Raw genomic sequence first — 13,870 nt, forward strand, 5'->3', positions numbered from 1 at the left:
ACTGTAAGGACCCCTTAGAAACACGCATCTGCCACACCTTTCGCACGAGTTATACTAACTCAATTGAGTCGAACAGAACACTTAAAGACAATCAATTCTCGCGACAGCAGCAATGGCCTCAAAGCAGGAGGACATTGTTGCCCCAGCAAACGAAGAGGCTGGTCCTCTTGATAGAAAACGCATCGTGAGAGTTGATACCAAACTCGAAAGCGGTACCAGCGATGGCGATACACATGGCTGCGGAATCCTTGAAAAGATTGTCACAACCATTGTCTTCGTCGGCGAGAACATGCCTGGCAGATATAAATCCGAGGCCGCTATGGAGGCGAGCCGCAAGTTTGTTTACGAGCACGTTGTCCGTCGGGTCTACGGAGACAACAAAGTCATTGACGAGAAGATTGACGAGACTGTCACCGCCAAAGTCGATGAAGGGCGTATAAGCCGTTTCAACGCCAAGTTTAGTGAGGCTATACATGGTATTCATGACGACCATACCATTAGAAAGCGTTTCAAGGAATATGTCAACAAGCACTTGTTGGACAAGGGCGAATATGATGATGAAGACGTCGATGAATATGACGAAGACTTCATTGATGAGACTTCCGCCGAGGTGAGTAATTAGACGGCAGACGAATGCGCTGCCATTTCTGATAACAAAGCCATTAGTAGCGGTGAAGGTTGACGAAGCTATCGGGAAGGCCACTAGGAGGTTGATTCTCTATGTATCCGCCACCATATGTATTTATTCTCAAAATGACATTGCCAAAAGGGAAGAGAGGAGGAAGACGAAAGAACGGAACAAAGTATTCGAAATAGATTACACGAATATTACAAAGCTATGGATAGAGCCAAAATCACACCCCGAATTCGATTTCGTGGGCTTCAGAGAACTCTTTCGTGAACCCAAATCTTACCCCGAGTTCGATTTTGTGGGCTTCAGAGAACTCTTTCGTGAGCCCAAACCACAGCCCGAATTCGATTTTGTGGGCTTCAAAGAGCTCTTTATGGAGCCCAAACCATATCCCGAATTCGATTTCGTGGGCTTTGTCAACCTTTTCAAGTACTATGAAAATGCCTTCACCATTGAGGCTATCAACAAAAGGGAAGAGAGGGCAGAAAGAGAATATACCGAATTTGATTTTGAGGGCTTTATCGAGCTCTTTGAAGACGCTTTGACACCCAACGACGAGGTCGACGAGGGCTATGTCATGGTTGGCCACAGCGCATCTGGCGCAGATGAGCTCGTGCTGGTCGCTGATGAGACGATCGACAAATATAGCACCGAGTCTGAGAACTCAAAGAGGACTGGAAAGCGTTGGTTCTTTTGGAGCAGCTAGAACAGGGCTAAAAAAGTTTCTTTATATATCAACAGCGTGGTGATTCGTTGGATGCGGGTTCATCCGAGGCATCATGACCTCAGGTAGGAAGGGAAAGGGAGCGAAATTTATCGAAATAGGTGACTAAATGCCATATATATATACCCCGGTTTGAATAATAAAAATAAGTTAAATAACGTTTTGTTGCCTGGTTCGTGATTCACAACATGCTTCTTCCTCGGTTATTCATGGCGCCTTATTTTATAGCGCATCAACCGCTCCATACCTTAATGTAAGGCGGGAAAAGAATCACTGCTGTTTTGCGCGTAGAGCAACGATCAGTAAGCGCTCTTGGATTTGTTAGTGAAACATGGACAAATGCATTGGGTTCATTGTTGCAGTTTTTCTAGTGATGCCTTTATTATGTGAGTCGATGCCCTTTGTTTCAGTCCTTCAAGAGGGAGGGGAACATGAGAGAACCTGCTCAAGCTATTACAAAGACATTGTCACGCCTTTGCAACGAAAACGGCAATGCAGCAGTAGCTTAAACACGGGCGAGACAAGACCAACGCTAGGTCGCAACGAGTGATTTTCATGAGAAATGCTGCCCTGGCATGGATGGCTTTGATACTGCACGGTGCCTGTGCGAGGAGGAGGCACATGCCATGTTATTCGATTTTTTGACGCAGTGCTAAGGTTAAAGTGCGCCTGAGGTCTCCATTCGGGCCGCTACGGAGGTGCTAATTAGAGCACAGTTTCCCCATGAAGCCGATGCCATTCGTCGAGATGGTTGTGAGATGCGTCCGATCCATGCAGGCATTGGTTGGTACCTCGGACAGGGCTGCAGAGCCTTGACGCAGAGTCAACCAAGTGACGGTTGTCCGCTTATACCCGTCCATCACTGAGGCCATCCAGGTACGGCATTTAACCGGCAGGATGCAAAGCGAATCAACGTATTCGTATATCATCACTGCTTACTGCCTAATAAGTATGTAGCCTTGGCCCTCTTATCAGCCATCACGAAGAAGGAGGCGTAAGCAGAGTCTGGCAGTTTCAGGGCCTCGTAACCAGGTAGCTGCTGGGCCAATCTCAATTTAATAACGCATCATCCGTCCCGGTTGGTTGGGTACGTTGGGGGATCCTTTTAACGTCGCTTTTGTTTTCTGTAGGGTAACCGTTCGCTGCAACATTAGAGTGGGCTGAAGAAAAATGGATGGATGGAAGGGAGGGTAAAAGAGGGGCAGCGCATGGACACGGCAAAGTGCCTGGAGCAGTGTCGCATTTGGAGGATGTACATTAGCAGCAAGGCCAACCAACCACCAACAGCAGCCAGGCCCCCTTTTTGCCTATTTTACCATTTGCCCATTTCTTCTTCTTCGTCTTCTTACTGTAGTCTAGTTTCTTCCCTCTCCTTTTCCATTCCAATGCCCTGTCATGGTGCGGATATCTCGGTAACAGGCAGAGGAAAAAAAGACGTCCAAGCACCTACCTATACCTAGTACATGCACGCAGTGGATCTGGTATTATGGATTTCAAAAGCCGGGATCCGGACCACAATTTTCCATGATAAATGATGAGAAACGAACCCATGGCACTGTAGCAGCCCGGAATGAAACTCCATACTGTAGCTCTGGTGTTAGATGGGGGCATCGCTTATTCACCGTGTCCGGGATGCATGCAGCTAGCATGTGCACATCGTGGGTAGGCAATTTCAGCGCTCACGGCCATTGGCGGCCGCTGCCTGATAGACAGCATGCGTCTGCAAGGAGCTGCAAACTCTTATGCTTTAGCAGCTTTACTGCGGAGGCAGCGGCCAGCACGAAAATTACGTATTCACATGTACGAGTATGTACCTATGAGCGTGAATACCAATGTCTTGGTATGAGCAGATATCCATCAGCGCGTGAGCACGAGAACGCAGCGGGAAAACCAGGACAACAGACCCGAGGATAAGAGTCGAATATGTCTCGTGGCCGCTTCGGACGACAGGCTCCGGCAACATGGCAAATGACGAGAGACGCACTCATCAGGACGACCGAGCCCTTCCAGACTGGTTTCATATGACTCGTGGGTCTCTGGACGCGGAAATGCTGTGTGTTGCTGGCGCTTCGGGGCAACGGAGGACTGGATACCCCACCCGGTCCATCGGGATATGCGCCGCTTGTAGGGCAAAGGCTTCGCAGCAGAAACGGTGCTTGACCCGTTGCAGAAGCGCAGTGCGTGGCGATGGTTTCCCAAAAGCGCATAGGAGTGGCAGGACAAGCCGCTAGGGATTAGGGATTCTGGGGGATTTGGGGGAGAGCGAGCGAGCCTGGGGAAAAAGACGGGGTGAAAGAAAGTGGCGGCTTAGTATGGGTTACCGACCTGTACCGTGATACTTTGGCCTCATCGTCTTCGTCCCGTCTCCTCAACAGCCTCGTCTTGAGACTGAGCACTCCATAGGAGGTAAGTACTAAGCAAATACTGTCTAGTACTAGGTACTCGAGCTACGAGTGCTAACATACCAGCTAGGCAAGGTACCTGGACATAATACCTGCTAGGTAGCTACTCGCACAGCATTGCCGTTGTCGCGATCCACTATTAATGGCAGGTTCCTAGGTGCAACGCCGTGTCGAGATGGAGAATGGTGGTGGTATTAGTATGGGCGGCTCCATACCAGAGAGGTAAGGGTAGCAAGGTAGGTCGACAACACTAAAGTAGTGAGCGACAATGGAGTAGCAGAGCTATCCCCAATATCTCCCTTGGGCAGCACAGAAGGATCGCCTCCACCATCTTATAAAGTCATCCAAACCCCCTCCGTCCTCTGCCGCCTGGCCTCTCCTCTCCTCTCCTTGTTGCTCTTGCTCTTGACCAATCTCACCCTACGTCACCACGAGGCAAACACCAAGGACCAGCTTCTCTCTGCTTTTTGCTTCTCGTTGCTCCCCCATCCTCGAGCCCTCGCGACTCGGACAGGGACAACTCCTCTCTACCAACCGACTGCTGTTTGCATCGCATCGCATCGCAACAGCCTCTCGCTTTGTTGGGGGAAAATCTCAAATACACCCACCGCAACGTAGCACCAAGTACTCTGGACTTGAAAAGCTACCCCGCACTCGGCCGCACTTGTACAGCGCTTCCTTGTGCTCTGCCCCTCCAAACCTTTCTGCATCTTTTTTGCACACACAAATCACAAACTCTTCAACAACCGCAGCCATGGCCGACAACCAGGGAGTAGTCGTGGAGGCCCACGAGATTGAGACCTTCCGTAAGGACATCTTTGCGCCCTGTGCTTTCATCTTCATTTTTAGCCATTCCGAGCCGATGCTAACCTCCCGCGCCCAACAGAGCCTCCTCAGAAGATGTTCGCAAGTATGTTGCCCGCTAGCCGCTCCTCGAAATCTCCGATAGACAGCCCCCCTACCCTTTTTAGTCGCGTTTGGCACCAGATCCAGCTGACATCTTTTTCTCTCTCACCCATTTGACAGAGCACCCTAGCAAACCCCACATTGCCAGTAAGTAAACCGTTTTCCTAAACACCTCAAAGGAGCTGCCCCGTATCTGCACCGGTCTCGGCGCATTCCGCGGGGGGCAACCCGGACGTCCGGAATTGCGTCAAATCAACGGCGCGTTTTTTCCGCCTGTCCGGTCGGCCGGTGCAGCTCGTTGCGGTCACGCAATCTAAGCTATAGAGATGATGATTGCTGACAGCGCGTGAAAACTATAGACCTTGAGGAGTACCAGAAGCTCTACAAGGAGTCCATCACCGAGCCCAACAAGTTCTGGGGCCGAACTGCTCGCGAGCTGCTTAGCTGGACTCGCGACTTTGAGACCGTCTCTGCCGGCAGCCTCACCGACGGCGATATCAAGTGGTTCGTAGAGGGCCAGCTGAACGCCTGCTACAACGCCGTCGACCGCCATGCTTACAAGGACCCCAACCGCGTTGCCATCATCTACGAGGCCGACGAGGTCGACGATGGCCGCAACGTCACCTACGGCGAACTTCTTCGCGAGGTTTCCAAGGTTGCCTGGGTCCTGAAGCAGGCCGGCATCAAGAAGGGTGACACCGTCGCCATCTACATGCCCATGATTCCCGAGGCCGTCGTTGCCATCCTGGCCTGTGTCCGTATCGGTGCCGTCCATTCCGTTGTTTTCGCCGGCTTCTCCGCCGACGCTCTCCGGGATCGTGTCATTGATGCCAAGTCCAGATTTGTCATTACTTCTGACGAGGGCAAGCGAGGTGGCAAGTTCATTGGCACCAAGAAGATTGTCGATGATGCCCTGAAGCAGTGCCCCGACGTTAGCAACGTTCTCGTCTACCGCCGCACCGGCGCCGATATCAACATGGTTCCCGGCCGTGATCTGTGGTGGCACGAGGAGGTGGAGAAGTGGCCCAGCTACATCGCTCCCGAGCCCATGAACTCCGAAGATCCCCTCTTCCTTCTCTACACCTCTGGCTCTACCGGAAAGCCAAAGGGTGTCATGCACACCACCGCCGGCTACCTGCTCGGTGCCGCCCTGACCGGCAAGTACGTCTTCGATATCCACGACGGTGACCGTTACTTCTGCGGTGGTGATGTCGGTTGGATTACTGGCCACACCTATGTCGTCTACTCTCCCCTGCTCTTGGGTGTCTCAACAGTCGTCTTCGAGGGTACACCTGCCTACCCCAACTTCTCAAGATACTGGGATATCATTGAGAAGCACAACATTACTCAGTTCTACGTTGCTCCCACCGCCCTGAGACTGCTCAAGCGAGCTGGTGATGAGCACGTCCGCGGCAACTTCAAGTACCTGCGAACTCTCGGTTCCGTCGGTGAGCCCATCGCTGCCGAGGTCTGGAAGTGGTACTATGAGATTGTTGGCAAGGAGAGCGCCCACGTCGTCGATGTAAGTCCCACCAACTCCTATCATCTAGATTCCTACCAGTCTGGGAGATGAGATATTTCAAAAAGGAAAACAAACTGACAAGATTTATAGACCTACTGGCAAACCGAGACCGGTTCCAACGTCATCACACCTCTCGCCGGTATTACCCCCATGAAGCCCGGCAGTGCTTCACTACCATTCTTCGGTATTGAGCCCGCCATCGTTGACCCCGTCTCTGGTGAGGAGCTCCACGGCAACAACGTTGAGGGTGTCCTTGCCTTCAAGCAGTCATGGCCCAGCATTGCTCGTACCGTCTACGGTAGCCACAAGCGATACCTGGACACCTACCTGCACGTCTACAAGGGCTACTACGTAAGAAACCCCCATCTTTTTCAACTTTTCTAAGAGGAAATATATATCTAACGTGGAGACGTAATAGTTCACTGGCGATGGTGCCGCTCGTGACCACGAGGGATTCTACTGGATCCGAGGACGTGTCGATGATGTCGTCAACGTCAGTGGTCACCGTCTCTCTACCGCTGAGATTGAGGCTGCCCTGATTGAGCACCACTCCGTTGCTGAGGCCGCTGTCGTTGGTGTTTCCGATGAGCTGACTGGCCAGGCTGTCAACGCCTTCGTCGCTCTGAAGGATGGTAACGACGCCACAGATGCGCTCCGCAAGGAGCTCGTCCTACAAGTCCGAAAGAGCATCGGCCCCTTCGCCGCCCCCAAGGCTGTCTTCATCATTGGAGATCTCCCTAAGACTCGAAGTGGCAAGATTATGCGTCGTATTCTGAGAAAGGTGCTGGCAGGTGAGGAGGATCAGCTTGGTGATGTTTCAACGGTAGGTTTCCCCCCCTCTTCTCCTTTAACTAGGGTAGAACTCAGTGTAACTGATCATCTTCTTTCTTCAGCTGTCCGATCCTTCAGTTGTGGACAAGATCATCGCGACTGTCCATGAGGCTAGAGGAAAATAAACAAGAAAAAGAGCAATTTGGGAGTCAGCAGGGTTTTTTTTTTTTTTTTTCTTCGCATATAGCTTGTCAGTCGATACAATTGGGTTAAGAGACAATGTCCGTCGGAGGTTTAAAACCAGGGTAATTTCGGAGGGGGAACTCTTTTTGGATGAAGATACGATATGGGATAGCATTTTGATATCTAAGACGACGAATCCAAATTTTTTTAACGTTACACTGATGGCGGATTATCTTGTGTGATAGCAATGGAACTCTGCTTAGAGGATGCTGACAAGGCGAGAGTTGAAGGCTGTACGAGTTCCACAGGCTGAGGAATCAGAAGAGGACGCGCGTACTTGTCGGCTAGTACCTATGACGTTAAAGTAGCTTGCAATTAAGGTTCGATGCATGCATGGCAGTTGAGTTGTTCGACGGGGTTTCTGCCGAGGAGATTGGTAAACGGATCCAAAAGTACAGCTTGTACGGGGCATGTATGGATCAGGTACATGCCCGCGTGTCCAAGCGGATGTAAGGGGTAGCGTTGGGCGCACATCTGACACTTCATCCGATATTCGTGCTCGATGTCAATGTATATGTCGATGCGCGCCACCGATTTGGGATGGAGTCGAGCCAAGACATGGCAATGCAGCACAGCCCAGACAGACCCACGCCGACGATGCCGGAGACTGCAACACTAGCAGGCTCAAGTCTGTGTATGCAAAGTAGTACGAAACAAAAAAAGGGCTTGTGTGTGTGTATACCTGTAGTGGTGATGGGCGGGATTAGTGGCAGAGTAGAACTTGGATACATCCGGCGCAAATCAGAGCTCCGGGGGGCGGCGGCGGCGGCGGCCTCACAGCGATCGGAGTAAAGAAGCGGGAAGGGGAGTTTTGGGCCAAAAGCCGAAAGATGGGCAGCAGCAGCAGCAGAAAACGATGCCGTCGATGGTCAGCGCCAAGACAGGGCGTCGTCATGGGACTCCGAGGGCGCTGGTATTCTGGGGATGCTGTTGGCTGGATCGGGGTGATTGCTGCAAGTCTCATCGGGTGAAGCGTGATGAGAACATACTGCAGATACAGGTAGTTGAAAGAGGGCTTGCAGCAGTCAGAGATAGGATCAATCTTGTTTGCTGTCAATGCTACTCGTATCGCGAGAGTGGTTTAATACCGTGTGCAATCAATATCTCTGGCGGTGAAGAGCCGCAAGGGGCGATTTGCTTGGCTAAGAGTGGCTCAGCCTGGCCCATTCTTTATACGAGTATGAGGGTGAGAAATGGGGTGACAGGACGTGGGTTGCGATGTCGAGACGAGATGAGTTTATTTTAATTCTTAATCTTCTTTTTTCTCGGTTGACGATGATGTAATTAAAGGGTGTGGATCGTCGATATCACTGAACCCGGTTCTTTAAAGATACCTTAGTCACAGAGAAGTATAATCCGTCCGCATCGAACAGTTTTGCACGTTTCCAATGTCTCGGTCCGCTATTAACAGTGCTGCACAGCAGTAGACGCTTGTCTAATACGAAACAAGCGCTAAGGGTTCCATTGCCGCAGTGTTTCCAGCTCTGGCAACACGGACTCTATTCTTGGGTCAGCAGGGATTCGTCGTCAGAAAGGCGAGTGACACGAGCGGAGCTGCAGGGGTCCCCCAGGGAAGTTTCAGGGTATCTCAGTATGCATAACAGAGTCGAGCCAGTGGACGTCAAAGGCTGGAGGCCTGGCGAAAAGGTAAACAAGTCGCCAAAACAAACAAGACACGCAGCCTCAGCAACAATGACGTTTGGACTGAACTAAGAGCATTTACCGGGTATTGACTATGGAATACTTGTAATCACTGATGATGCATCATCGCGACCGAGTTGACACAAGACAAAATAATAACCGGCCCTAGTCTTGCATAGCCACGCTGCGAAACAGACTTGAAATCCAGCAAATCCCCCATGCCAAGCAGCCCCCTCCTGGAGGCATCGAATCTGCATGTGCCCTGCTGTCATCAACCACTAATTTGCACAAGTCTAGCGCTGCTCAGTGGAGGCTTAGTGGGCCCCTCGAGCTGCCAAGCTGCCGTTGCCAGCGACCGTCCACAGCGCTGGCTGAGCTGTTCCAGCTGTGCACGCTCTAAAGTTCAACCACCTACCATCGATACTTTCCACGCTTATGAGGCTGCTTCTCATCGTCCCTCTTTTCCCTCCGTCTTCATCCACACTCGCCCTCATTGTCCTCTTTTCATTGTCCCGGCCTCCGTCCGCGGCGCGCGCTTCCCCACCCCTGGGGCTTCGTTTTGCTTTCCTTTTCGTCTCGTCGGCTTTTTCTTTGTGCTTTCTTTTGCTGCGTCTCTATCTCCGAGCGTTCTGCGCCACGCTGACAGACGCAATCCCTTCTTGGCTTTGCCCTTGGTCTTGGCCTTGGCCTTGCTTAAGTTAAGAGAGAGCCCGGTCCAGTCATTTGGATGGCCTGTTTGCGATAATACAGCTTGCCTCTTGCTTCTACTACTACGTGCCGCCTTATTTCACTGGGGGCCGTATAGATACATTCACCCCGCAACTATGGTTGCGCTCCGGTCTCTTGTGGCCACTTTTGCTAGCACTGCATTGTTAGCCCACTCCGCGATTGGTATTATTGCTCCTCCACCTTGGCCTTTTACTCCCTTGACTTTGTTGGTTCCCCTTTACTGACGTTGTATTCCTTCGCTCTCGGCTGTAGCGCATTCTGTGAAGAGAAGTCCTCTCAACTACGTCTCTGTCATTGACAATGTCAAGATCCACACACCATCTGGTCGAGTTCATTCGCATTCCGACTTCGACCTGACCTTTTCGCTTAACGGGGGAGAAGAGAGAGTCCGACTATCGCTTCACCCGAACAACGACATCCTCCATGATGACTTCGAAGTCACGTTTCTCGACTCGGAAGGAAGGGTCAAATCGAGAGAAAAGGTGGAACGTGCCGAGCACAAGGTCTTTCGAGGTGACGCCTTCGTTGAACGCCCAGGTGAAGATGGCTGGTCTCTGGGTGGATGGGCGAGGATAACGATGCACCGCGATGGAAAACATCCGGTATTTGACGGCTCTTTCCGCATTGACGGCGATAACCACCACATCCACACCGGCTCCAAGTACAGCAACCTCAAGCACGAAGATGATCCTCTACCTGTAGACTGGGAGGAGATACAAGATCATGATGAAGTCATGGTAGTTTGGCGTGACTCTGATGTTCAAGACTTTCAGAGTCGTGGAGAGCTGAAGCGCGACGTCTCGAAGCCGTCCGAATGCATTTCAGACTCGTTAAATTTTAACAACCAGTTTGACCTCGAGCTGAAGCGATCAAGTGGGCTCCGAGGAATCGATCCGAGAAGTCTGTTCGGCCGCCAAATTGATGGAGGGTCGGGTGGTAGCGGTCAGGATCTCATTGCGACCATTGGAGACACAGCTGGATGCCCTACCACCAAGAAGGTTGCGCTGGTCGGGATTGCTACTGACTGCACATATTGGAACGGCTTCAACTCTTCCGAGGATCTCAGGAGGAACGTCATCGGCATAGTTAACCAAGCCTCCCAAGTCTATGAAAATGCCTTCAAGATCTCCCTGGGTCTCAGAAACTTGACCGTCCTCGACCGTGGCTGCCCAGGCGCACCCTCCGCCGCCACTCCCTGGAACGTCGACTGCCAGTCCAACACTACCATTAGCGATCGACTAAATCTCTTTTCTGCCTGGCGTGGTAGATCTCTCGATGGAAATGCCTACTGGACTTTGTTGACTACGTGCCCTACAGACTCGGCTGTTGGGCTGGCCTGGAGGAGCCAGGTTTGCCGTCAGGGGTCGGGAACCAGTTCGGATGGGCAAGGGAACAACGAGACCGTCGCCGGCGCCAACGTCGTTGTGCGAACCTCGACAGAATGGCAGGTGTTTGCTCACGAGACGGGACACACTTTTGGAGCCGTCCATGACTGTACAAGCTCTACTTGCCCTGTTAGCGCCTCCTCACAATCGTGCTGTCCGCTCAGTACCAGCAGTTGCGATGCTGGGGGCCGGTACATCATGAATCCTTCAACTGGCACCGGTATCACCCAGTTTTCCCCGTGCAGTGTGGGCAACATTTGCTCCAGCCTCAAGGCCGCCTCTCTCTCAAGCTGCCTAACTGACAACAAGAACGTACCAACCATTACAGGTAGCCAGTGTGGCAACGGCATTGTCGAAGAAGGCGAAGAATGCGACTGCGGCGGTACTCAGGGCTGCCAGAACAACACATGCTGCAACGCCACAACTTGCAAGTTTAGGAACAACGCCGTATGCGACCCGTCCAACGAAGACTGCTGCAACGACCAGTGCCAGTTTGCATCCTCGTCAACGGTATGCCGCCCCAGTACTGGCGAGTGCGACATTCAGGAGACGTGCCCCGGCAACGCAGCTAGGTGCCCTGATGACCAGCACAAGGCAGATGGCGACACTTGCGGCAGCGGCAATGGGCTCCAGTGCGCTTCGGGCCAGTGTACATCTCGCGATAGACAGTGCCAGGCCGCCGTTGGTACCCAGGCCGACAACAGCTCGACTACGGCCTGCCCTGATACCCGAGACAGCTGCACTGTTTCCTGCACTTCCGGACAAACTGCTTTTGGGCAGCGTCAGTGTCTCTTGTTTGGCCAGAACTTTATCGACGGAACTCCCTGCGGTGCCGGCGGACACTGCTCGAACGGATCATGCGAAGGCACCTCGACGTCTCGAGAGATTAGGGACTGGATCGATGACCACAAGGCGATTGTCATCCCCATCGCCGTCGTCGTCGGAATCCTGCTCATCATCATAGTGGTGAGCGGCATCATCAGCTGCTGCCGCCGAGCGCGAAGACGCGCAGTGCCCAAGACTTCGCCCACGACGGCAGCATGGGCGCAGTGGGGAGGCAACCAGAGCCGTGCACCAGGGCAACAGTATGGCCTGGCCCAGCCTCAGTACGATCCGCCGCCGCCGGCCTATGGTCAACAGCAGCAGCCTCCGGATTACGGACAGCCGCCGAATCAGGGGTGGAGGCCAAGGGTAGAACGGTATGCCTAAAAGTGTTGCGTATACCAGTTGTCTTGTCTTTCTTATTCATTTGATTGGCTGTCTGTTTGTCTTATTATCGAACATGGAGGGCTTTGTGTTTTTGTATAGGATTCGGAACCGTTTGGGATAAGACTCTCGTTCTGGTGTGGCTTGAAAAGACTACGCACATGCTTGGAGATTTTTGTTTGTTGACGGCGTTTTCTGTGGCGCGGGATCCTTTTTAATGATGACTTATGAAAGAAAGGAAACATGGTTGTTTTGTCTTTTTGGAATACATACAGCTGATACACACATACCCATCGTTACAAAGATGTTTGAGGTTTGAGGTTTTGTTGTCCATAGCAGGTGGCTCAGTTTGAGTAGTAGGACATTGCAAATATGAAATGATTTTGATTAGTTCTCCAAAGAAGGTAGAAGAGTTCATTCTGGTGATATAAGATCCGAAGCCATGGTCATGAAAAAAGAAAGAAAGAAAGAAAGTCGTACATTCATAATAATCCTCCAAGAGAAAGGAAGAAGAAAACAAGCAAAAGAAGAAGCAAAAGCACAAAGCAAAAGGCCCATCAAACCTCGCTCCTGGAGTTCTTACCAAGCTTGCGCGGCTTCTTGACCCTCTCCCGCGCCACCGTCAGGGTACTTTTGTAATGCGTGTGATTCCGCCAGTCCGACTCCTCCTCAAAGCCGCACATCATGGCCGTGAAGCGAAGCCTCTGGCTCGCGAGGCTCTGTCCATTGTATTTAGCATCAGCAATGGTTTCCATTGGGATGAGTAAAGAGAAAAAATGAAGCGAGGGGGAGTTGGGGATTGGGAAATACGCACGTCGTGTGTGGTGTTGGCGTACATCATGAGCAGTTCGGGGCGATCCAGCACTGCGATGGCATAGGCTCTGCGCTCGCGCGTCTCGAAGGCTTCTGATTTGCAGCTGAAGATGGAGGAAGTAGTTGTTTTGCTCGCATCGTCAAAATCATCATCATCATACCTATCAAAGTCAGTCAGTACACCAAAAGAAGAAACACAGCCCATAAAAAGAAAACAAGAAAATCAAAAAGACAGCACGTACTCATCGTCATCATCATCATCGTCATCTTCCTCTTCCATCTCCTCCTCCATCTCCTCCAACGGCTCCACATCCGGGTCGTCGTCCGGATCTTCATCCGTAAGGTCGTCCTCATGCTTCTTGTACGCGTTCTTCCCGCGCGCCTGCCGGTCCCGCATCGTTGCCGAGATGATGGACGGAAACGTCTTCTTCAAGGGCCCCGCGCGCCTCCGCATCGGCAGCTCCTCGGCCTGCTGCTGCTGATGGTAGTGATGGTGCAGCTGTTGCATCAGGTGCTGCTCCGCCAGCTGCTGCTGGTATTGCTGGTTGATGTTTGCCTGTTGGGCACTTGCCTGTTGGGCACCAGACATTTTGGGTTGGGCTGTGGGTGGTTTTGCTTCTTGTGTTATCCGATACGCGCTTTGCCCCTTTGAATGCTCTTCTCCTTTTGTGACGCCTCTTTTCCTTCTTCTAGTGCTCCGTTTTGGAAATGCCAATTGTTACGCCTGCTGTGGACTGTCGTTGATCGCAAGAGGTTGGGGGGAGGATGAATGAGGTTAGCAGTATCATGTTTGCCGCGCCTAGTGGCGATTTGCTCCATGTCTTTAGGCGATCCGCCGAGCCTCACGACAGAACCCCGCCTTTCTTCATAAAGGGAATGACTATTCAGCACCCCACG

The 13,870-nt window shown here is 52.0% G+C and overlaps 4 protein-coding genes across 4 annotated transcripts; 3 read left to right on the forward strand and 1 right to left on the reverse strand.

Moving 5' to 3' along the window:
* Positions 1-112: 112 nt before the first annotated feature.
* Positions 113-1,337, forward strand: TRIVIDRAFT_219877 (uncharacterized protein; the record flags this gene model as incomplete). Its single annotated transcript, XM_014103154.1, has 2 exons — positions 113-610; positions 660-1,337. The coding sequence occupies 2 exons, from the start codon at positions 113-115 to the stop codon at positions 1,335-1,337; spliced, it is 1,176 nt and encodes a 391-aa protein (XP_013958629.1).
* Positions 1,338-4,179: 2,842 nt separating this feature from the next.
* On the forward strand, positions 4,180-7,354 carry TRIVIDRAFT_84449 (uncharacterized protein; the record flags this gene model as incomplete). Its single annotated transcript, XM_014103155.1, has 7 exons — positions 4,180-4,563; positions 4,644-4,667; positions 4,784-4,810; positions 5,023-6,185; positions 6,276-6,536; positions 6,604-7,008; positions 7,079-7,354. 7 exons carry the CDS (start codon positions 4,512-4,514, stop codon positions 7,139-7,141), a joined length of 1,995 nt encoding a protein of 664 aa, XP_013958630.1.
* Positions 7,355-9,664: 2,310 nt separating this feature from the next.
* On the forward strand, positions 9,665-12,163 carry TRIVIDRAFT_219879 (uncharacterized protein; the record flags this gene model as incomplete). Its single annotated transcript, XM_014103156.1, has 2 exons — positions 9,665-9,731; positions 9,822-12,163. 2 exons carry the CDS (start codon positions 9,665-9,667, stop codon positions 12,161-12,163), a joined length of 2,409 nt encoding a protein of 802 aa, XP_013958631.1.
* A 554-nt stretch (positions 12,164-12,717) lies between these two features.
* TRIVIDRAFT_219880 (uncharacterized protein) lies at positions 12,718-13,562 on the reverse strand (the record flags this gene model as incomplete). The annotated part of the gene is made up of 3 exons (XM_014103157.1): positions 12,718-12,879; positions 12,975-13,134; positions 13,216-13,562. The coding sequence occupies 3 exons, from the start codon at positions 13,560-13,562 to the stop codon at positions 12,718-12,720; spliced, it is 669 nt and encodes a 222-aa protein (XP_013958632.1).
* Between the last annotated feature and the right edge of the window lie 308 nt (positions 13,563-13,870).

Source organism: Trichoderma virens (genome assembly GCF_000170995.1).
Source record: "Trichoderma virens Gv29-8 chromosome Unknown TRIVIscaffold_4, whole genome shotgun sequence".
Taxonomy (NCBI): Eukaryota; Fungi; Ascomycota; class Sordariomycetes; order Hypocreales; family Hypocreaceae; genus Trichoderma; species Trichoderma virens.